Source organism: Exophiala dermatitidis (genome assembly GCF_000230625.1).
Source record: "Exophiala dermatitidis NIH/UT8656 unplaced genomic scaffold supercont1.6, whole genome shotgun sequence".
NCBI classification, from domain to species: Eukaryota; Fungi; Ascomycota; class Eurotiomycetes; order Chaetothyriales; family Herpotrichiellaceae; genus Exophiala; species Exophiala dermatitidis.
The window spans coordinates 1,433,826-1,460,012 of record NW_008751651.1 but is presented as its reverse complement, the minus strand read 5'-3'; the positions used below and the strand labels follow the sequence as shown (position 1 = coordinate 1,460,012).

The 26,187-nt window shown below is 52.6% G+C and overlaps 10 protein-coding genes across 10 annotated transcripts; 4 read left to right on the top strand and 6 right to left on the bottom strand.

The window, feature by feature from the left end:
* Nucleotides 1-1,582: 1,582 nt before the first annotated feature.
* Nucleotides 1,583-3,978, bottom strand: HMPREF1120_07363 (nucleolin; the record flags this gene model as incomplete). The annotated part of the gene is made up of 2 exons (XM_009161585.1): nt 1,583-1,736; nt 1,793-3,978. 2 exons carry the CDS (start codon nt 3,976-3,978, stop codon nt 1,583-1,585), a joined length of 2,340 nt encoding a protein of 779 aa, XP_009159833.1.
* A 1,006-nt stretch (nt 3,979-4,984) lies between these two features.
* HMPREF1120_07362 (3-oxoacyl-[acyl-carrier protein] reductase) lies at nt 4,985-6,100 on the bottom strand (the record flags this gene model as incomplete). Its single annotated transcript, XM_009161584.1, has 5 exons — nt 4,985-4,999; nt 5,057-5,192; nt 5,283-5,576; nt 5,737-5,828; nt 5,879-6,100. 5 exons carry the CDS (start codon nt 6,098-6,100, stop codon nt 4,985-4,987), a joined length of 759 nt encoding a protein of 252 aa, XP_009159832.1.
* Nucleotides 6,101-6,978: 878 nt separating this feature from the next.
* Nucleotides 6,979-9,504, bottom strand: HMPREF1120_07361 (transketolase; the record flags this gene model as incomplete). Its single annotated transcript, XM_009161583.1, has 7 exons — nt 9,418-9,504; nt 9,311-9,359; nt 9,163-9,256; nt 8,898-8,982; nt 8,555-8,849; nt 7,142-8,505; nt 6,979-7,092 (listed from the first exon to the last, which is right to left on the bottom strand). Exons 1-7 carry the CDS (start codon nt 9,469-9,471, stop codon nt 6,979-6,981), a joined length of 2,055 nt encoding a protein of 684 aa, XP_009159831.1. The 5' UTR covers nt 9,472-9,504.
* A 903-nt stretch (nt 9,505-10,407) lies between these two features.
* Nucleotides 10,408-11,467, bottom strand: HMPREF1120_07360 (DNA-directed RNA polymerase II subunit C; the record flags this gene model as incomplete). Its single annotated transcript, XM_009161582.1, has 2 exons — nt 10,408-11,331; nt 11,384-11,467. The coding sequence occupies 2 exons, from the start codon at nt 11,465-11,467 to the stop codon at nt 10,408-10,410; spliced, it is 1,008 nt and encodes a 335-aa protein (XP_009159830.1).
* A 759-nt stretch (nt 11,468-12,226) lies between these two features.
* Nucleotides 12,227-16,102, top strand: HMPREF1120_07359 (carboxypeptidase D). The gene is made up of 2 exons (XM_009161581.1): nt 12,227-12,846; nt 12,898-16,102. Exons 1-2 carry the CDS (start codon nt 12,844-12,846, stop codon nt 15,190-15,192), a joined length of 2,298 nt encoding a protein of 765 aa, XP_009159829.1. The 5' UTR covers nt 12,227-12,843; the 3' UTR covers nt 15,193-16,102.
* A 146-nt stretch (nt 16,103-16,248) lies between these two features.
* On the top strand, nt 16,249-19,043 carry HMPREF1120_07358 (uncharacterized protein). The gene is made up of 4 exons (XM_009161580.1): nt 16,249-16,935; nt 17,189-17,210; nt 17,612-17,868; nt 17,924-19,043. Exons 1-4 carry the CDS (start codon nt 16,882-16,884, stop codon nt 18,365-18,367), a joined length of 777 nt encoding a protein of 258 aa, XP_009159828.1. The 5' UTR covers nt 16,249-16,881; the 3' UTR covers nt 18,368-19,043.
* A 499-nt stretch (nt 19,044-19,542) lies between these two features.
* On the bottom strand, nt 19,543-20,210 carry HMPREF1120_07357 (5-carboxymethyl-2-hydroxymuconate isomerase; the record flags this gene model as incomplete). Its single annotated transcript, XM_009161579.1, has 2 exons — nt 19,543-20,101; nt 20,179-20,210. The coding sequence occupies 2 exons, from the start codon at nt 20,208-20,210 to the stop codon at nt 19,543-19,545; spliced, it is 591 nt and encodes a 196-aa protein (XP_009159827.1).
* A 40-nt stretch (nt 20,211-20,250) lies between these two features.
* HMPREF1120_07356 (uncharacterized protein) lies at nt 20,251-20,710 on the bottom strand (the record flags this gene model as incomplete). Its single annotated transcript, XM_009161578.1, has 2 exons — nt 20,251-20,612; nt 20,683-20,710. The coding sequence occupies 2 exons, from the start codon at nt 20,708-20,710 to the stop codon at nt 20,251-20,253; spliced, it is 390 nt and encodes a 129-aa protein (XP_009159826.1).
* A 669-nt stretch (nt 20,711-21,379) lies between these two features.
* HMPREF1120_07355 (uncharacterized protein) lies at nt 21,380-22,660 on the top strand (the record flags this gene model as incomplete). The annotated part of the gene is made up of 1 exon (XM_009161577.1): nt 21,380-22,660. The coding sequence occupies one exon, from the start codon at nt 21,380-21,382 to the stop codon at nt 22,658-22,660; it is 1,281 nt and encodes a 426-aa protein (XP_009159825.1).
* Nucleotides 22,661-23,818: 1,158 nt separating this feature from the next.
* Nucleotides 23,819-25,938, top strand: HMPREF1120_07354 (uncharacterized protein; the record flags this gene model as incomplete). Its single annotated transcript, XM_009161576.1, has 2 exons — nt 23,819-24,048; nt 24,102-25,938. 2 exons carry the CDS (start codon nt 23,819-23,821, stop codon nt 25,936-25,938), a joined length of 2,067 nt encoding a protein of 688 aa, XP_009159824.1.
* Between the last annotated feature and the right edge of the window lie 249 nt (nt 25,939-26,187).

Genomic DNA, 26,187 nt, shown 5'->3' with positions numbered 1-26,187 from the left:
GCACTGAAAAAGGAGAAGAGAACTCGCAGTGACAACGACAGTAGCAATTGCAATGATAAAAAGGAGACGCGCAGCCTGAGAGAGTACTGTCAACAATGGTGGTTGTATCTTGTTGTTCAAGTTGTTTATCGCAGGTTAAACTGCTGCGCTGTTGTGTTCAAGTTGTGTCTGCCTGCGCCCTCTCCAAGGTGGATTGGGTATGTTGCCGTGTTGTTGTTATGTTGTTGTTTTTCACTTCACTCTGTAGTGTTGTTTATCGCGACTGTGAGTGAATTCAATACTACTGGTACTACTGCTGGTATTGTTACGGGTCACTGGTACTGGTACTGGTACTGGTACTGGTACTCGTGCTGCTGCTGCTGCTGCTGCTGCTGTTTCTCCTACTCCTATCATCAATTCCTTCTGTTGCTACTCTTTCTAGTGCTATCCCGTCCGCTACTGTTGCTCTTCTACCTGCTGTATATGATGGTCCTCATCTACCCAAGTCCCCAACAGGCCCGGATCCAACGAGCCGTATCAACCAGTCAGTCAGCCGGCATGGCATAGCATGGAAACGCACAGTACATTATCATATTCCTGTCTGGTAGAAGGTTCGAATTGCACAACGGTAGAGAAGAGAAGGGAGAGGATGAAACCGGACCAGACAGCTGTGGCTTCCAGCACAATACTGTAGAATAAAATAGATCGATTCCCCAGGTACGTTCATCTTGCAAATGCCTACCGCACGCAAGGCTGGCTGTCTGCTCAGCTTCATACATTAACCGCAGCTTCATACACCCGGACCCCCTTTGGGACTTACGGCTCGGTTGTTGTCCGTATATAGATAGTTACAGTAACAATTTCATCTGCGTTGGTTCCAGACTGCGTGCCACAGAATCAATCTATATGCGCCTTTGGGTCCATATAAGGTTGACGGAGCCAAGCGAGGCGAAACATGATGATGCAATATAATATATACTTACTACAAGTCAAGCTAAAGCTAAATATCATCGACATTGCAGTCGACCCTGGCTTATGCAAGCAGTACCCGCGCGTCCACTACATAGAAGACTTAGAACTGGGTAGCCTCCAGTATACTAGTAAACACCACCATGGGATTAGACGAACAGTCGAGACAAAAAGAATCAAGATGAGTGGTTGATCTGTATTAGGGGACATGCTATTGCTAATGCTATCCATGCAGGTGGGCGGACATGCGACCCCTATCTGTCTCGAGTTTTCATGGTTGAAAATCCCAGAGGAACCAGTAGCTGACAATACATGCCCGTCCTGCTGCATGGAAAGGCAAGAACTGAGGAAAAAGAAAAGAGCATATTTCCAGTCTATCATACACAATAAAACCCCATCTCCATAATCACCGACCCACCAGGGACAGAGGGAAATCGAGTCACGAGCTCAAAGGAATGACGCCGTTCGCCTGCACACCAGGTACCAGCAAGCCACAAGCCCTGTGTTTCCCAGCAGAGCTCAGGTCAATGTTGCCTATCAAAACTTTTGAGTACAGGCATATCGCCCAAAATGAATAAAGTGCAGGTGAGCATGGCAGAGGGTGAATGTTCCGTGGGAGTCGAACACAAATTCCTCAAGCGGCAGAGGCCTCAGCACCTTCAGCCTTGGGTGCCTCTTCCTCCTTGGTGCCATTGGGACCGGCTTCAGCGTTACGGCTCTTCATGTAGTCGTCGTACACGCGGAGAGCCTCGTCGACCTTGGAACGCAGAGCAGCGTCATCATCAACCCTGTGGCACCCTGTTAGCGGAAATCCAAAAGTAAAGAAAAAGGACCGAAGACTTACAATGAGAGAAGCTCGGAGTTGTCCATCTCCAAAAGCATACCAGTGATCTTGCCTGCAAGTTCTGGTTGGATCTGTTGGATCTTCGGGTAGATTGCTTCGCCGAGGATCTGCTTTTGCTGGCTCTGGGGCAGAGATGCCAGGTTGTGGAGGCTGCTGGGGGTGTTGATCTCCTCACGGTTGGGAATCATCTGACCTCGTCCCTGCGGCGGGATACGTCCAGCTCCTTGGCCACCTGGGATGTTCTGCATGCCGCCTCGGCCGCCCTGAGGGAAGTTTGGTCCGCCACGCATACCACCCATGCCCTGCATGTTAGGTGGCATACCCTGCATGCCTTGCATCTGGCCACGGCCACCTGCGCCACGACCCATCTGACCCTGCATCTGAGCCAATGCTTGAGGGTTGTTGTACATGCCGTTGACGAGAGCCGGGTTCTGAATGAAAGGCATCTGTCCAGGAAGACCAAAGTTGGGAGGAAGCTGTTGACCTTGAGGGATGCCGCGGCCTCCTTGTGGGAATCCACCAGGGAACTGTCCACGTCCGCCTTGCATTCCAGGGATGACCATGCCAGGTTGGCCTGCGAAGGGCATGCCGCGCTGAGCACCCGGAGGAAGGAACTGCTGACCGGGATAGAAAACAGTGGGTTGGATGTAACCTTGAGGCATGCCGGCAGCTGCGGCTTGTTGCTGTTGGCGAAGGGTGTTCCGTGCTTGGATACTAGCCTCGAGTTGATTTCTGCGAACATCCTTGCGCTGGGCGAGAGCAACGTAAAGCGGCTTGCCATTAACCATCTTCTGGTTCATTTCCGAGACGGCCTTGGAAGCCTCATCGGGGTTGCTGAAGCAGACGAAACCGAAACCCTTGCTCTTGCCCAGGTTCTTCTTGTTCTCTTTCTTAGTCTCCTTGGACTCCTTAGTTTCCTCCTTGGACTCCTCCTTGGATTCATCCTTCTCTTGAGATTCAGCCTTCTGCTCCGACTCGCCCTCGGTAGTTTCGGCCTTCTTGTTCTCCTTGTCTTTGTCATTGGCAGGAGAGGCGGTGCGCTCGGCACTGTCGCGCATGACCTTGGCCGAGGTGATGGTACCATAGCTGCTGAAGAGTTCACGGAGCTTGTCATCATCGACATCGTCAGTCAAGTTCTTGACGTAGAGGTTGACACCTTGGTACTTGGAAGCCTTCTCCATGCGAGCGGCCTCGTACTGTCTCCGAAGTTCCTCCTCACGCTCATGTTTCTTCTGAGCACGTCCGACGTACAGCTTCTTGCCGTGGAACTCTTTGTCATTGAGCTCCTCCACAGCCTTGGCTGCCGACTCGTGACTAGCGAAGTTGACGAAGCCAAAACCACGGCTCTTGCCATTCTCATCGCGAGTGATGGTGGCCGAGACAACCTCGCCGTACGGCTCGAAGAGCTTGGTGAATTCTTCATCCGAGACTGACTCGTCAATGTTCTTGATATAGACATTGGTGAAGTTCGCCTTCATTTCCTCGAGCTTGCTCTGGCGATCACGCTTGGCAATGTGGTGGCCAACAAAGACCTTCTTGTCGTTCAACAACATGCCGTTAACGGATTTGATGGCTTGGTTGGCGGCCTCGGCGGTCTCATAGTGGACGAATCCGTAACCCTTGGAGTTGCCAAGCTCGTCCTGAGCGACTTTGCAGCTCAGGATGTTGCCAAACTGCGAGAAAGTGTCATGGAGCGCCTTGTTGTCGATGGCCGCATCCAGGTTCTTGATGAAGACATTACCTTGTCCAGTCTTGCGTAGGGCGGGATCACGCTGAGACCACATGATACGGCAGGGACGGCCTTTAATGCTGGTGTAGTTCAAATCTTCCAAAGCTCTCTCTCCGTCGGCGGTGTTGTTGTAGTTGACGTAGGCATAACCGAGCGAGCGACGAGTGACAGCGTCGCGGCAAACGCGGATGGAGGCGACTTGACCGATGGACGAGAACAGTTCGAAGAGCATAGCCTCAGTGACGGAGGGATCCAGCTCTCCGACGTACAGAGACGCAGAGTGCTGAGCCGCGGTAGACGGGGAAGCCGAGTACGGGGTGGACGCATCGTTGTCGTTGCCAGATTCAGACTGCGCAACGCTGGTGTTGATCGCAGGCGCGCCATTCTGGGTAGGAGCGTCCGAGGCACCGTTTTGGCCGGTGGTAGGGGCAGCAGCGTTCACATCGGCTGCAGACATGTTTGCTGCGAAGATGTCAGTCTACGATCTCAGGTTTGCTTACGGTCGAGAGGGGATGTCGCGGGATGGTTCCTCCTAGGCAGACGCTTGCAAGTTTTCTTTGTGCGCGCCTGCCAAAGGCCGAGTGTGCGAATAAAGGAGCGGCGCTCACCTATTTTTCTGATGATAAGGACTTAGGTTTGACCAGGAAGAAGAGATATCGACAGGAGAGGTACGCGATGAGGACAAAAGTACTGTTGCAAAGGATAGGCGAACGGGTCGAGCGCTGTGAACGAGTTAGTTGGGAGCGCAGTTGAAAGGGTGCGTTCGTCGTGAAAAGGATGCGCACGGCTCTGGCAGGGATTATTACTTACGGCACGACCCAAGGAATTTGGCTTTGATTTTTCTGATTTTTTTCTGGACACGAATGTTTTCGACGGGGACGGGGCAGAATTGCAATCGACTGCAGGGTAAACTGGCAGAAGATGCAAAAGGAAGATCTGAGCTGAGGTGTGTCGATGCGGTGGTGGTAGGAGGAGAGGGAGGCGGCAGCAGTAGATTTCGAGCGACCAAAAAAGTCAGGCAATCAAAGAATTCGGGTTTGGCGCGCTATGCCCGAACCAGTAAGTGCCGCTGTGTGACTAAAACGGCGGGCGGCGAACAAAAAAGAAGACTTCGGGTCTGCTTACAAACAAAGCCTTGTTGATCCCACACGGTTTCTTCACTTCAACCTTGGTACTGTACAATGTTTAAAGGCACGCGTGGCTGCTGAAGTACGGTAAGTCCATTCATTGGTGATACTAAAGAGGTTGCATACCTGCGACCACCACAAATGGTTCTATACTAGCATGCCATTGCACAGCGCTATAGTGTGGTCTATTGTGTAGCCGCAGCCAAGAATATACTTCGACTTCCCATGGTAGTCTTCCTTTCTGCCAGCGTCCGCACTGCGTGGCCTTCTAGGGATGACTTTTTCCTGCGTCACACATCTTTCGAGACACCACGACCCCTCGCAAGCAGGGACATATCACCAGGGGTGTTGCTAAGACGCACAAGTCAGGACATACGGCGAACAACAGGGGCGACTAGCAACACTTACTCGACCATCCCAGCGCCAAAAAGTGCCACTCTGGCTCTTATCCCTATCAGCAATGACCTTTAACATCTTTTCGACACTCTCATCAGGCTTGATGACTCCTTCTACCTCCCATTCGACATTGATATTGGCCATATCTCTGTGCAGAACACAAAGAAAGAGTGAGGTCAGTACTTCAAGCTGTCTCCATCATACCGACTGGCAGGGTAGGTTTCTTTCGGCAACTCACGTCTGTACTTCTCCCGGATGCATTGCGAGCACACACACATTCTTCCATTTCCCTCCTTTCCTTTTCAGCTCCGCAGCCATATGCCTGAGCATCTGGTTCAGCGCGGCCTTGCTCGCACCATAGGCCGCGAACCCATCTTCATGCTCTCTGAAGTCCGCGGTGGATCCAGAGTCCGAGGATATGAAAACCACCTTAGAAGGAGGACTGTCACCACTGATGTTGAGCAATTTCTGCGCGGCAATGATGGGCCCAATGGTGTTGGTGTGTAGATGCAGGGCAAAGTCGTCAAAGGACCTGTTTTTGCATGCATACATCAGCAAAAACCCCTAACCTCTGAAGAGCTCAGATGTCTTCCCAGTACATTTCAGTTGCTCGCTAAATGAAAAGAACCATCCGTTAGCTTTCTGCATTTTGTTCCATTGGAATGGATTGGAATTGAATGGCTCTCGCACACACATTGGGATATTTCAAAATACCGGCATTCAAGACAATGTTATCAATCTTCATCCCTTTTGATACAAGGCTCTTCATTCGGTCTGCAAATGCCTGTTACCGAATCAGAGCCGTCCGGTGGGAATAGTGTACAATCGACTCACATCAATGCTTTTCGGGTCAGTGACATCGCATTGTTCAATCAAACAAGCCGCCGGTCTCGCTTCTTGCTTCGCACCCGCAGAGAGCTGCCAGATACCGTTGGCCGTCTCGGGGTTCCGCACTGCCGCAATCACCTGGTTTCCTTGTTCGAGCAGCTGCCGTACGAATTCGAGGCCTATGCCTCTAGATGCACCGACGATGACCCATGTCTCGGGTGCCCCCATAGTTACTGCCGAACAAGACTGCAGAGGGGCCGGCTTGCTGCTCCTTGGTGTGAACTGACTGATCGATGCCGAAGGACCTACAATATACCACCGCCGGCTTTTGACCAAAGATAGATAAAGATAGAAACGTCACGATATCCTGGTCTTGAATCACGACCGCGTGTGATATATAAGCTACAACTTGCGAAATGATATAGAACTAAAACAAGAACAAAGCTCCAAACTGACAGCAAGGCATTACCTAGGTATTTCAGCAGGGGAGGATCCTATGTAGGTACCTATGGACCCATGCTGTGCTTCGTATCGGTAACAATGCATTATTAGGTACATGATCTCCCTGGAGCCTCTCAAAAAACTGGAAACTCTACCCCGGTGGCTGGCAAATCTACAATGCTACAGCATGAGCTAAACAGGCATCTTGCAGATTGTGGCTGCTGCTGTCTCGGGAAAACCTGCACTTCGAGCTGGTCCATGGAGAAGACCGTTGGGGGCACCATTGAGACTGAGACCAGCAAGAGGCATCGCTGCCACATGCCATTCACCAGGTTGCTAATAGTCTGACAACAACCATGAGGTATCGTCAATACACTGTAGCTAGCCGCCCATTTTCTACATTCCGTGTTGCGATTTCTCTTGTTGACCCATCAACGTTTACAGCGGCATGCTCCTCAAAGACTTAACACGCCGGAAGAGAGAAATTTTACATCTATCACTCATAGTGAGAGTTCGATGATCTGCCAAGTCTCTTTCATTTGTCTATGTAATTGTGCGGTAGCATAAATTCACATCTCCTTTCTTTATGCCCGGTTCCTCAATCGGATTTTGGGTTCAGAAATCGTTACGCTGGCATAAAACAGCCCCCGTTGTTTCGCATCCATTTAGATAAGTTGCTGGAAGGCACGGTTGACTGGGGAACGAGGCTTCTGGCCCTTGTAGAAGTCAACTGTCGCGTTGGCACGCTTGGCAATACCCTCTGGAGTGAACTCGAATTTCTGCCATTTGTTAGTGAGCACAACTAGTTGGGAGTGGAGGAATGCTTACCTTGTACACCTCCTTGTACGGGCCAGAAGCGCCGAAGCGGTTCAGACCGAATTGCTCGTGCGAGTATTTCTCCCAGCCAAGAGTAGACATGACCTCGACGGACATGGCTGGAATGCCATCCGGCAGAACCTGGAGTTGATACTCCTTGGGTTGAGCATCAAACACCTCAGTGCAAGGCATCGAGACCACTCGGGCAGTGATGCCATATTGGTCCTTGAGCACCTTCACAGCCTCCACACACAGGGACACTTCAGAACCAGTAGACACCAAAGTGACGTTGGCGTTCTCCGCCTCCACTGCAACGTAGCCACCCTTGATGGCCTTCTCGATGGTCGAGTTCTCCAGTTGAGGCAAGTTCTGTCGCGTCAATGCAAGGATAGAAGGAGTGGTGGCTGACGTCAGTGCCACGTAGTATGCTGCCGAGGTCTCGTTGCCATCTGCCGGTCGCCAAACCATCATGTTGGGGAGGGCTCGGAAGTGAGCCAATGTCTCGATAGGCTGATGAGTAGGACCGTCCTCACCCAGACCAATCGAGTCGTGAGTGGCAATGTAGATGACTCTCTGATGTGACAGGGACGAGAGACGGACGGCGCCAGCAGCGTAGGACACAAAGTTCAAGAAAGTACCACCGGCAGGGATGAGGGTACCATAGGCAGAGATACCGTTCATGATAGCGGCCATGGCGTGTTCTCGCACACCGTATCGAAGGTAGCGTCCAGACCAGTCACCAATGCCGAGCGACGGAGGCTGGAAATCAACAGCGTCCTTCCACCGGGTGTTGTTGCTTCCAGTCAGATCTGCAGAGCCGGACAAGAGCTCAGGAATGACGCTGTGGATTTCCTCCAACACCTTCTCCGAGAGCTTTCGAGAAGCCACGGCGGCGTCGGTTGGCTTGTAAACGGGCAGCTTCTTCTCCCAGCCCTCGGGCAGTTTGCGGGTAAGACGACGGCTAAAGTCGGCAGCCAAATCTTTGTATTCGTTGCTGTACTTCTTGAAACGGTCGTTCCAGGCTTGTTCGGCGGCCGCGCCCTCGGCAGAGTGCTTCTGGTACAGATCGTACACCTCCTGTGGGACGACAAACGACTCTTCTGGGTTGAAGCCAAACTTGGCCTTGACCTGCTTAGCATCATCGGCCTTCAGCGGGTTGCCGTGCACACCGCCAGTGCCTTGCAGCTTCGAACCGAAACCAATGGTGGTGGTCAGCTTGATCATGGATGGCTTGTCTTTGACCTCCTTAGCCTTAGCGATGGCAGCTTCAATGCCTTCGAGATCGTGGTCGCCATCCTTGACATGTTGCACGTGCCAGCCATAGGACTCGAATCGTTTGGAAACATCCTCGGTGAAAGCGCACTTGGTGTCACCATCTATTTTCGTTAGCTGCCTTAACCTGCAGAAGGTGGTTCGATTGCTTACCAATGGAAATGTGGTTGTCATCGTAGATGCAGATCAAGTTGCCCAGCTGGAGATGTCCGGCGAGGGAAGCAGCCTCGCTTGCGACACCCTCCATGGCACAACCGTCACCAAAGATACAGTAGGTGTAGTTGTTGATAAGATCATATCCTGGCTTGTTGAACACGGCGGCAGTGTGGGCTTGAGCAATCGCCAGACCAACTGCGTTGGAGAAACCCTGACCCAATGGGCCGGTTGTCACCTCGATACCGGGGGTGTCGTGAGCCTCGGGATGGCCCGGGGTGATGCTGTCGACTTGCTACAACCAAGTCAGCTTCCCGCAACCTTTGAATCTGATAGGACTTACTCTGAAGTTTTTGAGGTCATCCATGGAGATGCCGTAGCCGAACAGGTGCAGGAGGGCATATTGCAACATGCAGCCATGTCCGTTGCTGTAGGAAGTTAGTGAATGAACTTCCCCGGACGCCAGACTTGCGACGGAAGATAAAGGGACATATAGAGACTCTCTTCAGACGGGACTGGTGACCAAAGGCCCTTTGTTTCTGGCTTGTCCACACATCCCGCCTCTTCCGGAAGTCTCAGAAAGGATGATGGGCTTGGAATCTACTCACGATAGGACAAATCGGTCGCGGTTGACGAAGTGGGGGTTCTTAGGATTGAAGGTCATGAATTTATTGAACAGGACGTGTGCCGCAGGAGCCAGGCCTGTGTACTTTGGTTAATCAATGCTCACAACGAGTCAACGGGCTGGTTACTCACCCATAGGGGCTCCTGGATGGCCACTGTTTGCCTTGAGCGTGGCATCGACCTGGAATCCGAGCCGTCAGTCCACGTATCGTCAGGAAATGGTGGGGTTCAGAACACACCGCAAGCAGCCGGACAGTGTTGATAGCCTTCCAGTCGACGTCGGAGTAACCCATCTTAACGATTCTGATGATATTCCGGCTAGACAGAGGGTGAATGAAGAAGTACAGAAAGGATTAAAGAGGACAACAGGCCGGTGAGAAAATTTACAGAGCAAGCCTAAGCTGTTGAGCGAAGTTGGGGGGTGCTTTTCGAATGGTGGCTAATACCCTTGACGTTTTGGCGGGGCAGTGAGCAGCTTCTGAAGTCACCGATGCCTGCGAGCCACCTTCTCACTGGCGGACTGCTGTGCTCCCGTGGGTTCGGCTGCTATTGCACCTCGCGGGTAGCACTGGCAGTGTCCTCCAGTGTTTTGGCAGTCCCCCAGCGCCTCTTTTCCGTCCTGCCAATCGTGGCCGTGGGCACTGGTTCCGAAGGGAAATATTGCGGTGTCTTTCCACTGCACCCCCGATCACCTCAAGGCTTCAGGTGGTCAGTCAACCGCGAATCTCGAATCTTACTCGTGCACGCTGCTGAGCCTGACGGGTATACCCCACTGCATCATGGTATAGAATTGCCCTTCTAGGTGCCCGTACCTTATCTACCTAGGTAGTGACCTGCTTACTACGCTGCCAAAGCACAGTCATCACCTATCCTGAGAGCCAATCCCGCTTCCCTTTTCCAGCGGAGTTACAGTAGTAATAATACCTTGTATATCATCCCGACCAAGGTCAAACCTGGTGGCGTTCATGCTACGGCTTGGACCTGCGTTCTCTAGGCGAAATGAAATCGCTGTCGGTATATTTTCAGCACTCTGGAGGACGAGTTTCTTGACCAAAATAAGCAGGTTCGGTTACTCTTACAGAGGCCTCGGAGCCTAGTATCTCTGCTGATATCGGCCAGCAAATCTGAAACTTCAGATGAGACAACTATGTCGCCTCCAGACATCGTCCTACCAACCTTGAAGTCATGCCCGTCCAACGCCTCGCTATGCGAATTTTAGTCCCCAAACCCTAGTAACCATAACCACCAGCACCGTAAGGAGTTGCGCCGTAAGGGGTTGTACCGCCCCTCAGCCCGCCATATGCCTCGTATCCTCCATTTGCAGGAGCAGGCTCGTACCCATCAGGGCTCTGGAGGCCGTTCATCGCGTCTGCACCTGCTGCCTCAGCGCCTCCCAAAGCTTTGATGGTCTCTGCCAACTTCTTCTGGATGACCTCAATCCCTCCCCGCACAATGTCATCCGGCTCCAGGGTACCAACACCTTCCACGTCGAAGAAGAACGCGCTCGGCACCGCGTCAGGGTCGAATGAAGCATCCGCCGCCGTATCATCGCCTTCCCATGTGGCATTGCGCTCATCTACGGGCCACTCTTCCTTTGCGTCCGTCTCGTACCAGTAGTCAAGATGCTTTAACTTGTTATTCGGGTCGTACTCGAATCCAACTGCAGCCGTCGGAGCCCACTTCGCGTGTTCTTTTGCGATGCCCTTTTTTGCGATACATTCTAGATGAATCTCTTGGCCTTGTCTCAATTTTGCAATCAGTGGCCCGGTGCCATTAACATCCCGAATCACTGGCTGGCCAATACCATCTTGACGAGGATCCGCGACCGTCAGGTCCCGCGCATAGACCATCATAGTACCGGGCCTGGTACATCGAGCGTGGAGGCGCAAAACCACAGAGCAATACTCGCAGTGGTCATCACATCGATCACAATCTCGTGTATAGTTGAGGTTTTCTCCCACTCCCTTGCTCGCGAGAGGTATTAATGCGAGCCGATGCGCAAGATATTCATCAGGAAGAACGGAGGAGTTGGTGATAATGTCAACAAGGTCGATGGCAATGGTTGGGATTTCTGCTAGGATGGCGCGGCGCAGTGAGTTCGCCAAAGCGAGGGAGCATGACTGTAGGACAAAATCACAGCGATCTTGCTCAACCTGTTCATGTCAGAAAACATATTGAGCAGCAGGAGCCAGGCTACGGGCTCACCTCTCTCACGGTCACTTTAGGTCCCGAGGTTTCAACGCCATCCATACCATCTTCACCAAAGCCAGCGAAGCCATTGTAGGCCATGACTGCCTAATGGCCTATCCCGAGCGGGCAGACGCTCGCTATGACCTGTCCACTCACAAACACGTATGAGGTTGATCGGATTCCTGCAGGTGGTATGGCTGGATCACCCCAAAGTTTTTGTCGTCGCGATCTCTGCAGGTTCAAGTTCGAGTATTATGGCTTCGTCTCCACGCCGCGGCGGCGAGCCGCAAAATAGTACGCTAGCTTGGCAGCGCAGTCACGTGAGTACCAGCCTTGGAGGCAAGGCTGCGGAGTGACTGTGCCAGTGCCGGTGACTGCCATGCAATTGGAGGTGGTGAACCAGGACTCGGAGAGGTCTGGCGAGGCCAGAATAGGTACAGTCACCACTGCACTGGCATACTACTACCTAGGTATGTAGGTTCAAGGTTTCACGCGGATTTCAAGTAGGCGCGTCTTTACCTACCTAATAATGGTACCTTCAATATTGGTGCTATGTGGTAGTGACTGTCAGTAAATACAATCTTGTACAGGCATTTATCTTCCTTTTAAGGCTTTTCGCACCGGACGACTTCTACAGCCGAATACGATATTATGAAGAAAGTACCTAGGTACCTATCTTAGGTAGCATGGATGCTATTCTCTGCCTCGAATTTACGGTGGGCGGACTTTCTCCTGCACGAGTCCTGTACCGGACGATCATCATATCGATTTCGAGAATATTTTACTGGCCACTTCCGCACTTGAAGGATGCACGATTGGACGGGGCGTTTGTTTACTACCTAGGTATTTGTAGTGCTAACTTGATGGTGTTATGGCTGCAGCGAACCTGCACAAGTACTAGTAGCAGGAATTATTATTATAGTACTATAGCAGTAAGAGTGGCTGTACTGCTACTCGTCACCTCCCACTTCATGCCTGCACCGCCAGTGGCAGGGTCCAGACTGGGGTTCAAGGATGCAAAGTGCGAGCATACCAGGTACTCAAGCCCGCCTTCTTTCCTACTTTCGCGCTTTTGCCTGCGCTTCATTCTTCCAGTAGCTGATCCTTGCACATCTCGACACTCCTTCGTCCGATGCGCTGAGTGGTTGCACAACAGCCAAATTGCAGACTGTCAACCGCCAGAAGCCTACCGACGTCTCTCTCGCTCATATAACATAGAAGCGCTACCGGACTTGCTTCGAACTCGTCGCCCAACGTTGCTTGCAAGCAAGATCTATACAGTGTACCTCTTACTCACGATCGAGCGCTCGCCTGCCTCTTGCCCGCCACACTAAAGGGTCCATTGACACCCTTCAAAGGCACCGATTCCCTAGAGAGCGCTGTCATATGCGCCAGCCTTAAGAGGGTGGAAATGCGTGGGGATTTGCGCATAAAAGGGAAATCTTGAGCTTTGCGACAAGGTCGACCAATGTAACATGGTATGATCACAGTCTCAACAGCCCGGTGCGGTTTGCTAATCGCTGGATTAGCGCATGGTTTCATGGACGCAATGGACGGAGTATATCGTAATCGGCCTCCTTTCCGTCACATCTCTCAGCCAGGCGCAGTTCCCTCCACCTATGGAAGTGGCGACTCGGATTACAACCCAGTCCTCCATCAACCCCGACATCACAATCAGCTACAAAAGTGTTCCCGCTGGGACTTGTACGACAGTTTTTGCAACACAGAAGCAGTTCACTGGCTACATTACACTGCCGCCCAATGCGTCAGACCCGAGTCAAGGAAACTACACCATCAATACATTCTTCTGGTTCATTGAGTCGAGACAACTTCCTGAGTCGTCCCCCTTGACCATCTTCATCAATGGAGGGCCGGGCTCGAGCAGTATGGTCGGCCTCTTTCAGGAGGTGGGCCCTTGTCAAGTCGTTGAAATCGCCAAAGATCGATTAGGGACCGTTGCTCGAGACTGGGGCTGGGACCGTAGCAGCAACATCATCTTCATTGATCAGCCGGTACAGGTGGGATTCTCATACGATACGCCGACGAATGCATCTCTCAATCTGCTGGATGAGTCCACTGTCACTCCGCCGGCGGATGTGCCAGCCACCCAGCCCGTGTACACTTTTCTCAATGGGACATTCGCTTCGGGAAATCCATCTTTTACAGCAAACACCTCTCAGATTGCCGCTCAGTCGATATGGCATTTTCTGCAGACATTCTTGACCTCTTTCCCGCAATACAACACTGCCCTGCGCAAAGAAAACACTACTCCAAGTGCAGAGGTTCACCTTTTCACCGAAAGCTTTGGTGGCAGATACGGGCCTGCAATGGGCTCATTCTTTCAGGCTCAAAATGCTCGTCGGACCACCGATATCGACTTCGCCAACCGTACAATTGCCCTGGACCTAGTATCCCTCGGCATCATCAATGGTTGGGTTGACCTTCCGACGCAGATTCCATACCATCCGAAGTTTGCCTACGAGAACACATATGGTATTGAGGTAATATCACAACTGGAGCAATTGAACGCCTTGAGCGCGTACAATGGGGCGGATGGCTGTCAGCAGCTGACCGCAACATGCAGAGCGCAAGAGGCAGCTTTGGACCCCCTGGGGACTGGAGACATAGATGTGGTCAATGAGGCCTGCTCTCGTGCGCAATTGTACTGCCAGACAAATGTTGTCGGTCCATACACCCAGTCAGGACGATCTATCTATGATATTTCTCAGAATCTGCTGGATCCGTTCCCCAGCCCTCTGTACCTCGAGTACCTCAATCAACTCTCGGTGCAACAGGCAATTGGGGTCCCTGTGAATTACACGCAGGACTCAACCTCTGTATTCAAGGCGTTCAATGCTACTGGAGACTATGCGCGCGATGGCATGATCCAGGATCTTGTGCAACTCCTGGTATCGGGCGTTAGGGTCGCCTTGATCTACGGAGACCGAGACTACATTTGCAACTGGCTGGGAGGGGAGGCAGTTTCTTTTGCCATAGCAGGTCTTGTCGGCGCGTCCTACCTGCCCTGGTATGCAGCCGGGTATGCCCCGATTGTGGCCAATAACTCATACATCGGCGGAGTTGTTCGGCAATATGGAAACTTGAGCTTTAGTCGGATCTACGACGCAGGCCATCTAGTTCCTGCTTACCAGCCAGAGACGGTCTTTACGGTCTTTTCTCGCATTATTCAAGGCACTGACATAAGCTTGGGTAATCCGATAAACTTGTCAACCTACGCTTCCTCCGGAGAGCAGAACTCGACACATCAGAATTCGGCACCCCCAGCGGCCGAGCCGACCTGCTTCCTGCGAGCCGTAGAGGAGACATGCAACACCGACCAGAGAAACATGCTGGCTAACGGGGATGGAACTATTATCAACGGGGTCCTCTACGAGAAGAAGTCGGACTGGCAATCGCCTGATCCAAGCATCGTCACAATGGCCGGTGTACCTGGAACGGAACCGGCCAGCATAATCGCCAGCGCACCCGTCTCTCATCCCACAACGGACCGGGCATCGCAATCAGAGTCATTTCATAGCAGTTCAAGCAAGACTGGCGACTCCAGCAGTGAAAAGACCGCAACCTCCAGGGTTAAAAGCACATCCGCTCTTCCCACTGGTGTGTATACGGCTACAGGGGTGCCGGCTACTACCTCCAGTAGCAGTGGAGACAGTGGAGGATCGAGCAATGCGGCATCGTCGACGACCAAAGCCAACAACGTTCTGACTTCATTTCCTGTTTTTCGAGACACCCGACCTGGTACCGCCACGGCGGTGTGTGTCTATATCTATGTTTTGGGGGTACTGAGTCAGGGATGGATGTAGCTGGGCTTACGCAAGCGGAACTGGCGCGTCCACTTAGATATGAAGAGGCATGGGCCACAATATGGAAAAGAAGTCTTACCGGTCTCGTCGGGCACTGCGGTTTAGAATAGAGCATAGAAACGGACATTTTATGATTTGAGTTCAGTGGTGCTTGATGACACACCAATGTCCATGCGCCTGGGATAGTAATGCACACCAGAAAAGGCCATTTACGTACACGTCAGGATTACCAACTACAAAAACGCTTTTTCTGAGACAGGCGGTCGGACTTTTTGCGGGACAGGCTCTTAGTGTTCCGAAGCTCCCGGACATTGCGGTCTTTGGGTGTAGACTGGATACAAGACTTGGTTGCAGGGCTCAATATTGCATTCAATAGCGGACAGCAGTAGGAAAAGTAGTGAGGCAGCTCTTGACTCTACAATATGGTATTAAGGGTGGCTGGTAAAGTTCCGAGAACGGCAAAGCGACGGGACCGGTTCTTATAATTCTGCACCAGATGATTGGTGAGCGTATTGGTGATATCGGATTGCCAGCGAGTAAGAGAGAGGAACCATGCCTTGAAGAAGGTATCCCAATGTGCGTCTGGGTGTTCTGGAAATGAAATGTCATGTCAAGTGCTAGTAAGGTCAGTTAAAACGGCTTGGCCACACAGATTGAGGATATACAATGTGCAATACGCCCCTTCACAGGAGCAGCGATCGTGGTGGTGAAGCTCACTCAAAACACTGCACTGGCAGCAGGCTGAGAATTGAAGGCGGCCGGCGTACAGGTTGCGTGCGCCTCGGCCTCCAGTGCGCGGCCCGAGCATTTCGTCCGGCTTAGTCACAACCGGAACCCGCGGGCTGTGCTGCCCCTAATAGGATTGGTCGCCAAGTGGTGAAGCAGGCTCTAAATGACGCGGCGCCCCGAGGAACGTTGTTTGATTGGAGGGGCGTCTCATAGTGGACACCTGCTGGGCTACTTTCGGCGGGCGCAGTGGCAGTCGCAGTGGCAGTCACGTCGCGGTGGCAGGTGCGGCCACAACTGGCCTCTTATGTAAGGAATTTCTAATCCGCCTCTTCCCGCTCTTTTCCCTTTTCCTTTCATCTCCGTCGCGTCTCTGCGCATAGCAATTTGGACTCGACTCGGATTACTTTGATTACTACGGCGGCTTCTGCTGACAAGTGCTAATCAAGCTGAAGTTGTCGTTTGCTTTCGTTTCTCTGCCGTTCATCGCGACTTGAAAGATCCGAGTCGGAGCGCCTCTCTCTTTCTTACTCATCATCCTCTCCTTTCACCTCAGCCTCAGCAGCGAAGCCACCGCGCGCCGCTGACACTGCACGTGACGGTCGTCTTGCGACAGCGACTCGAACTTCACTCTTTCGTCTCGCTGACTGGGCACATCGTTGCTCGAGTTGTGCAGTGCAGCGCCAGAGGATTACACCCTGGTACCTCATCAGTCGCATTCACCGCGGCCCATTCAATCCTCCGATACCTCGAATACTTCACGCGCTTCGCAACAGGCATCTTGCCCTGGACGTTGCTGAAGCCTATTATCTCGCTCTCAGTTTCGAATTCATCACCATCCTCGCCCCTGTGTATACATCCACCTTGCACGGCCGTTCTCGAGTGACGGAGCTCGCTGCTGCTACACGTCCGAAGTCTTGACCGAGCGTCTCGTACCCACTCCACCAGGCGGCTGCAAGCGATATGCAACCGGCCCTTGCTCCTCGCACCGCTGGCTCTCCTCCGACCATGTCTCAGGTAAGCAACCACGCCCTTCTTACTCGTACTCCTGCTCTTACCTTGCATTACCTCCTTTGGTGCCATCTTATGTTATCCGAGCCCCCAATGCCCACATCTCACCCTGCAGTATGCGCGTGGGATCGAAGAACAAGCTTATGCTGTGATGCTGGCTCCATGTCCAATCTGTTCTCCGCTTCCTTCTCTCTTTGGGATCTGGCATTTCTCACTTGTGATTGTCATGGAAAGCATTTCTGACCCGTTTGAGCCACAGGATCAAGTTAAAGCCGAGCAAAGTACGTATAGTCATCCTTGACCCACATGTCACCGTTTTATCCACCCGCTTCCTCGTCATATCCACTACCACTACCTCCCCTTCCAAGGCGTCGTCTGCATCATGTCAATCCTTTTACATATTCTTGGTTTGCGCATGTCTCTCAATGGGCGTTCTCACCATTTCCCTCATGCCTTCTTCGGCCTCGCACGAGCACTTTGCCCGGACATGTCATCCTTCTTCCCATATTTTCTGTATATGTAGCCTTTCGTCTTCAAGCTCTTCTACCCTAGCCTCGTATGAGCACAGAAGGTTCATGTCTACATCCCATCCCCGTATCACGTTGTACATCACCACTCCTTCGGACCATGACTTCCATTACTCATCTACTTTCACCGTTGCCTCTGACTAAGCATTCACTAGTGCTGCCCCAGCAACAATATCCTCCGCCGCCTCAATCCTCAACACTACCTGAGTCTATGGATGCGATACCGCAACAACAGCAGCAACAACCTCAGCATCAACCGCAGGCTTCTTCACCCAACGCCTCGATCAACAACGATGGTGTCACTGGTAGTGCAGAGAGCGATGGAGCTGACACCAATACCGATGGGCGGAAAGGGTATGGCAAGCGGGAATTGAGCACTAGCAAGAGAGCTGCGCAGAACCGGGCTGCACAGGTATGTGGCTTTTGCTCATTGTGTCTCTATGTTACTGACTCCTTTCGTCTGCCAGCGAGCATTCCGTCAACGAAAAGAAGGTTATATCAAGAAACTTGAGGAACAAGTGCGAGATTACCAAGCCCTGAGCGAAAACTTCAAGGCCGTCCAAGCCGAGAACTACCAACTCCGAGACTATATCATCAACCTGCAATCCAGACTCCTGGAATCGCAGGGCGAAGTTCCACCTCCACCTAGCACTGTCGACGGATTGCAACCAGGAAAGCCAAGCATCGTTCAGAATCCCTCACTGCGCGGGCTCACCGAACTAGCTGCCGTGCCTCCGTCTCAGGACGGTGTATCCCAGGATCCTCCACGTACCAGTGCGTACCCGGATCCGACCTACTCGGAAGCACCTGCAGCGAAACGGCCTCGAACAGAGTCTTCGGAAATGACAGACTCTCAGGCGGCGCTGCAAGGCTCTACAATCCTGTCTCAATCATCTGCGACTGCGCAGTAGATGGACGGCCTGCGAGGAAGCTACTGAGCTTCTAGCCACTGCACACGGGTGAAATCTATGGCGTTTGGGTGGTGCTTGGCTTCGTGGAGCAACTCACTTTGGTAATGGGCAGCATCAAAGCGGGCCTAATTGTGAACATGGATTGCTTGCTGTACTGAATATGGGCTGTACGGCGTTTTCATTTTGAGCTGGTGGCAGTCGTCAAGGGGGCATCTTGCTGAGGGGCATCGAGTCGACCTCAACAGCAGGCACAAAACAGCGACGAGGAGCTCCAGGGCAACGGGGAGATGTGCGCTAGAATATTATGAGAGGCACAGCACACGCGCGGCGTGGCAACGAGGGGCACAGTGACCTTGACCCTGAGGAATCGTCACATGTAAGCAGCCAAGGTTCTCTTCCATGTACACAATCACGATCATCGACTGGCAGCCGGACTAGAGTCTGGTGTAGGGGCTTGCCGCGTCAAAGACATACTCCTACTAGTAGTAGAGCCTAACGCACCCGAGTGAAGCGCGAGGCGACGTACCTTAGTATGCACTGCATATCGCTGGGATTACTAATCTATGCTCTACTATGTTGTAAGGAGTACCTTTATGCTACATACCTGGTACACTGGTGCTCAACATAGCGTCAGTACACTGGCAGGCCTTAATGCTGTATTATTAATCAACCCGTACCGATCCCGCGGCAATCCCGGCGCTGCCGCTCGAATCAACCACTAGTATCGTTGTTGACTGCCAGGGCAGTCCTACAGTAGAACGGATTGACACCGAAGACATCCCAGAGCAGGGGCAGGAACTGAAGGGAGTGACTTGACGGGTCGATCGACATCATGTCGACGGGACGTTTGGTCGTTCCGGGGGATATTCTGTGACACAAGATCGATATGAATGTAGAACTTTTTGTTTTTCTTTGCAAAGCCAGGCTTAGGCCGTCTTCTATGAGGACTGCAGGTACTCGTAACTTGTAGTCCTCGACTCCAGCCTCAACATGAAGGCGCCTGAGGCGTAAGGCTGGTCCCCTCTGACACAGTCCACCTACCCAGGCCGACCAGTCGCAAGCCGTTATCGCGACATGACATATCCAAACGCGGCCAACAGAAGGGCGTTTCATGCACATAGACGTCTATCCCTTTCGTTTCAGACAGACACTGTCACTTGTCCAGGGTACCTTACTTATTCATTTTCAAACACATTGATCAAAGTGCCAATATACGGCAAAATCTCGACCGCAAACTCATCACCCGCCTTCAGGGTGACTTTGGGTTTCCGCACAATCCCGACTCCGGCAGGCGTCCCCGTAATGATCAGCGTCCCTGGCGGCAAAGTAGTGCTTTGAGACAAGAAACTAACAAGTTTGGGAATCGAAAAGATCAAATCGTCGGTGCCACAGTCCTGCAGAACCTCTCCATTTTTGAGTCCGCGAACATGCAACTTGGACGGGTCGGGAATCAATGCGGGAGACACTAGTGTTGGTCCAATGGGACAGGCGCCGTCAAAGCCTTTCGAGAAGGACCATTGACTCTGGGCGAATTGGCTGCTGCGGCTGGATATGTCGTTGCACGCCGTGTAGCCGAGCACGTAGTCCATGGCTTCGGATTCAGAGACGTTCTTGGCGGACTTGCCGATGATCACGGCGAGTTCGGATTCGTAGTCGGCGCAGTCGTCTTGTTGGCTGAGTTTGGGGATGGGGGTTGGCGCGGGCCATGGGTCGGCGAGGGATGTGTTTGGTTTTCTGGATCGTAAGTCAAGATGTTCTGAGTGGAAAATAGGAAGATGTTGAAGATGGAGGGTTATTGGGTGACAACGTACAAGAAGACAGTTGGAACCGTGGGAAGAGCCATGTTTACTTCCGCGGCATGTTGTTTGTACTACTGACATGATTCACATCAGTCGAGGAGCGCCCAAGAAAAGGGCGGGATGCGAGAAGAACTGAGGCGATTCTGGAGTCCAGTCGCGAAACACTGAAGTCCGGTTCATTCCTGCTGTAGGCGTGGCATCACTCACATTCAAACCAATGCATCGAATCGTGCCGACTTCAGACACGCTCAGCGGCGACAGAACACGGTCGATAATGGCGCTCTTGCCCGTCTCCTGGCCCGGCGAGAGCACCGAAGACCCAGAGAAGACGTTGACAGGGACATCTTGGCCCTTTCTCAAAGCAACTCCGACGTCCAGGTTGTCATCTTGAGGTTGGCCGATGAGAACCTTGGACGGGTCGGAGCGAGGGACGAAGCGGACAAGTCCTGTCGGGGATCAATGTCAGCTTTTTGGGTCTGTTACTTTTTTGATGCTCGATATACTAATGAGACTCACGTCTAAATGAAGGAGCAGAAGAAGCCATTCTTCTTAACATGCCGTTGCAGAATGTTTGGGTTCAGTTGTTTGGACGCGCAATAAATGGGTAGAAGATGGGTTGATGTTGATGCGGGATTGGACCGGGGTTTGTGCCGGCGGAGACTTTGAAGCCCTCGGGACTCCAGCCGATATCACATTATTGTTCTCCGCGCCGTGGGAAAATTAAATAAATCCCATCCGCTGCTTTCGTCGGGACCGTAGACGTCAGAGTGGACATGGTAAAGCAGCAGGCAGCCGGTCGATAACAAGACGGGACATTGTTCCCTGTGCCTGCTTCCCGCTCAATCTGCCGACCACCATCAAGTCCTGTGCCCCGTTCCAAGCAACCCCGGTGCCCCCCATTGAAGCTCACTGCTGCCCCACGATGCTGGCTGGACGCGTGGAGACCAGATACTACTGTACAATGATTGTTTTTCCGATATGGAGTGCCGAGCATTTTCGATGCTCCTCTACAAGAGCCCGTGGCCGTCTTTGAGATTGTCTACCACAAAGAATGGTGGGATACTTTGCTTTGGCATAGCTTCCCATACAAACTCTGCTTGCGGAGTGTAAAGCATAAGGAAGAATCAAACACCAGCAAAAGTACAAGACGATCCATCACACACGCCAGCGGTCACATAGACCCGGTGGATCGGACCGCCGACTTGAGCACACCATGGCAGACCATCACCATCATGGAAGCGAATATCGCCAATATCTACCCGATCTGAGCCAACCTCGCTTTACCACGATGGCCAAACAGGATCCTTGGGTATACGCAAAGGAGTTCAAGGAAAAAGGCAATCCGCCCTGGCTGCACGCACTATATCTGCACTGGCTGGAATTGCTGAAGGAGCCGTTCAAAGGGGTGACCAATGATGGAGTGGTGCGACCAGGCCTGTTTCCCGTGCAGGACGAAGGTATTCCCATCGACACCATTGTCGCCACGACACAGCATGCAATGTCGCTTCTGACCGCGGAACAGCTGGCGAAGCTGTCTTACCACATTGACTCGCCAGAGTGGCGGACATGGTCGAACCCGGAATTCCTCCTCAGCGACAAGGGCGTCCGGCTCGACAATGTGACGCCGCAGGTGCGGGATAGCATCCTGGCGATCCTGCGTGAGACGTTGTCGCCGGAAGGCTATGCCAAGGCTGTCGGGGCGATGCGAATCAACGGCTTCTTGGGCGACTTGGTTCGCTCGCCGGCGGTCATGAATGAATACAGTTATAACTTTGTGCTGTTCGGCGAGCCTTCGAACACGCGCCCATGGGGCATCAGCTTCTACGGCCACCACCTGTGCCTCAACATATTCTTCTACCGTACGCAGCTGGTCGTGTCACCCTGGTTCACGGGCGCCGAACCCAATGAGATTGATGCGGGGCCATACGAGGGAACTCGCATCCTGCAAGTGGAAGAACAGCTCGGCCTCAAACTGATGCAGTCGCTGCCGTCGGAGCAGCAGGCCAAGGCACAGATTTACAAACAGATGGTAGACCCTGCGATGCCCAAGGGTCGATGGAATCATGACGACCAGCGCCATCTGTGCGGAGCATACCGCGACAACCGAGTCGTGCCCTATGAGGGTATCCTCGTGTCGTCCATGACCCAAGACCAACAGTCGCTGGTCCGCGGCATCCTCGAGCAGTATCTGCTGTACCTCCCACAGCGGGCGAGGGAGATCAGGCTCAAACACATTGAGTCACGTTTCGACGAGACATACTTTTGCTGGATTGGCGGGTTTACGGACACAGACCCCTTCTACTACCGCATCCAGTCTCCTCTAGTGCTGATCGAGTTCGACCACCACTCGGGCGTGTTTCTGAACAATACACATCCGGCCAAGTTCCATATCCATGCCCTTTTGAGAACTCCCAATGCAGGCGATTATGGTATGGCTCTGCGCCCACAAGTCGAAGGGATCAAGCAGGAGTTTGTGTGGAGTCCGAATGAGTGAACATAGGATTGGGGAAGCAAGAAGTGGTTGGTGCATCGCATCCATTGAACAGGGACACTGCATGACTTGATACGGTTCGCAATGCAGCCAAGCAGTCGTGCGTTTGGTCCATGGAGACGAGCTGATACTCTAGTTTGTACCTACCTGCAAAAGGGCATCGGGTAGATATACCGCACATGGCAATCAGCAGCGAAGGGGACAGCGCCCGAGAGCGCCAGGGAGGTGGGGCCAAGTACACTACAGATGCACACTGTAGTATCAGTCGACGCCATGTTCACGGTATACTTTCTGCCCTAACAAATGTCTGCAATCAACAACGGACTGTTTGACGTACTCTTATTGCCTTCTTGATCTCCAACGCCGGTGCTGTACTTGTAGACGCAGCGACATTCAACCGCCCTGCCTTGGGAAAGACCACGAGAAACAGGTACTGCTAATACGAGTACTCGTCGACTTTGATATGATTGACTCTCCCTGTTCAAGTCTTTGCTGACAGTGCAATTGGTACATCAATTGTGCCGGATCAGTCAAGACTTGTAATGGTCTCAAGACACTTGAACCCGTAGCCGATCGACAACCTTGCTTGCAAACCGGGTACCTAAGGTCAAGATCGGTCAGAAATCATGACAACGAATTGCCACTCGCGGTGCCCGAGATCTGCTTGGAATACCGCTAATTTGGCCAAAGCTTCGCGATTTCGGTGCCCTTGCTTGTCAAGTCCATCTTGGCGGAATGCAGAACTTGAAACCCAGATGAGAGCGGCTGGAAAACGTTATTTATCAGCAGAGTCTCGATCCCGAGAGTATGCCATGGCTCCAGACCGCTGGAGGGCAAACACAGACCAACCCGGTCTGTTTCTGTGCGCCACCCCGTCGCAGCGCGCCGGAGGTGGAACTCCGCAATGCTCAACCTCGTGTCAACGTGCTGCGCAGGGGGAATGGGCGGCGAGTATACATCAGTATTCATGGGACGTGAACCTTGATTGATGAAGCTGAGAAGCTGGCTTCCACGATATTCGGTTCCTACTAATTAAGCTGATCTTCCCCCACCAAGAGCCTGAGAAGCCAGCAATGTTTGAAAGACACCCAGTGCCTCAGCTCGTTATGCCTATGCCCTACAGTATCGGACAGCCTTCTGTACAACGTGGACCCTAACACCATGTTGCAAGAAACGGTGCGGTCAGAAGCAGCTTCCAGGCCACTTGCGCCTCGATCAGAGCTGCCCCAGCGGCCTCGACCACGCGATCATCGCCTCCGTGTATCCCACGCGTGTGAGGGTTGTCGCCTGAAGAAGGTTCGATGCAATGGCGTGCGGCCAGCCTGTGGCCGCTGTTCTTCCTTGTCGTTGGAATGCCAGTATGGCTTCGCAAGATTCGCACGGACTAGGCAGTAAGTTTGGCGGTCATCTCATCTCCTCTGCTCTCTTGGCTGATCCAAGTTAGACTGATCAAGGACCTCACCACCAAGGTTGAGCAATACGAGAGCATTCTGACGAGTGCAAAGGGCGGAGTCTCTGAAGAAATCGTTGACGCTCCATTGGTACAGCCGCAGCCGTCAGAAACACCATCATCCAACAAGAGTGTCGTCTCATCCGACTCACCAACTTACGCCTTGGCCAAAGATATCGGCTCAAACCACTCTGAACGAGCCACAGACAGTCTCCGCAGCACCCGTTCAGGTTCTTCGTCCGAGAGTTCTTCAGGTACCGACTCGCATGAGCTGACACCACAAAGCAATCCTCCTCAGCATAAAGCAAATCCAAATACATCCACCGGCCCATATGATGGTTGTACAAGTCGAAAGCCGCTGCCCGACTGGGCCGCCAATCATGCCCAAATGGTCGAGAACCTGCTAAGGCCGCCTCGCCATGTTTTAGAGGAGGCTGTTCGCTGCTTTCTGGATGGCTCAGCTATATTATTCAACTATTTCAGCGAAGAGGAGCGCTCATCACTTTTCGACATCGCCTACTCCGAGTCCTTGTCCGCGGAGCAATCGATTTCACCGACAGTGGCACTCTGTCAATTGAGCGCCGTCGCCGCCACTGGCTGCCAGTACTATCCCGAGCACTTTGACGATGCGACAAGGACGGCTTTCCTCTCCATCGTCAAAGTCACGCTCGATGACTGCATCGAGGCGTCCGGTGTCGCTGCTGTGCGGGTCATGGCCCTGTTATGCATGTACTTTACATTCGAGAAACGCATCAGTGCATTGACGTACGCAGAAAGTGGACTTCGCATAGCTCGAGCCCACGGCATAGTGGACGACCGTTCAAGAATATCGGATTCCTCGCCATGGAAGAGGATCGTCAGCAGCCTGGTCTTTTTGGATTGTTGGATATCCGCCACGACGGGTCATATGCCGGAAGCCCTCAGTTCAGGCGAGACCCAGTCCCCGCTTCTTTTCGAGCTTGGAACCAGTGGCTTGACAATAGACATTGTCCAGAATGAGATGACGAAGGCGGCCGTTCTGTCGGCGCTGATCATGCGCGATGTCCATCACGCCAAATGCGCCATTGTGACGAGAGAGACATTGGCCATGTACAGGAGCCGACTGGAGGAGTGGCTCCTGAACCTGCCCGACTTTATGAAACTGGCACATCTGGTTGACGGCGTGGAAACCGACAAGAACATCCGTGCAGTTTTCTTGGTCCATCTGCTGTTCATGCACACTCTCATGCTACTCTACCGGTCGGAATTGGTGGCATTGGCTCACACTTCTCAAGCCGAAGCCAAAGCCGAAGCCGAAAAAGCCTTCATTACCGCCCAAGAGTTCCTTGATCCCTGTCTATGGTCGGCGAGGCAGGTCGGCAGGATCCTCAAGATTGCCCAGTCGCAGGGGCTGGTTCTGAGCAAGTGTTGGATGTTTATCAATACGTCCTACTGCACGGCCAATGTTTTGCTTTACTTCTCCGCCAACCGTCTCCTATACCAGCAGCCAAACAGTGGTGAGATTGAGACGACCACCACGGTCGAAGACGATCTCGCAGCTACTGCCATTTGTATAGATGTGCTCGAATTTTGTGGCCGCTACGACGACGTGGCTAAACAGTACCTGGCCACCATTGCACCTCTCAACAACGAACTGCAGGATATCTTCCGCCGGTTAGCCGCACAGAGTTCTAGTATTCCCGATGAGAGTGACGCCGAGAGCTTACGTCGAGTGATTTCGTCGAGCGCAAATTATTTAATTCATCCGTCTCCATCCAGCACCAGCTCAGGCTCAACTGTCGGGTTCCTGCAGGGGGCCAGATTCAATTTCCATTCTCCAATGATGAAGTGATCAGGTGGTGGCTAGGTGTCACCTAGGTAGGTAGGTGGCTGTATGCTAGAAATGAATGTGAAAGAATCATTCAGACTTTTGCATTGCATGGACTTGCTTTCTTGCTTGCCTACTCTCTCATGCTGGCCACTCTAACAACAACGGAATACACACCGCACGCTTTTTTGTTCGCTCTTCCTCACTCCCTTGAACACTCGACTCGACTCGACTCTCACCAGAATAGATTATCATCCAAACAATCTCCTTCAT

Coding starts and splice junctions, on each gene's coding strand:
- HMPREF1120_07358 (XM_009161580.1), top strand. CDS start 16,882: ATGCAACCGGCCCTTGCTCCTCGCACCGCTGGCTCTCCTCCGACCATG. Junction 17,211..17,611: donor TCAAGTTAAAGCCGAGCAAA/GTACGTATAGTC, acceptor AGCATTCACTAG/TGCTGCCCCAGCAACAATAT. Junction 17,869..17,923: donor CGCAGAACCGGGCTGCACAG/GTATGTGGCTTT, acceptor TTCGTCTGCCAG/CGAGCATTCCGTCAACGAAA.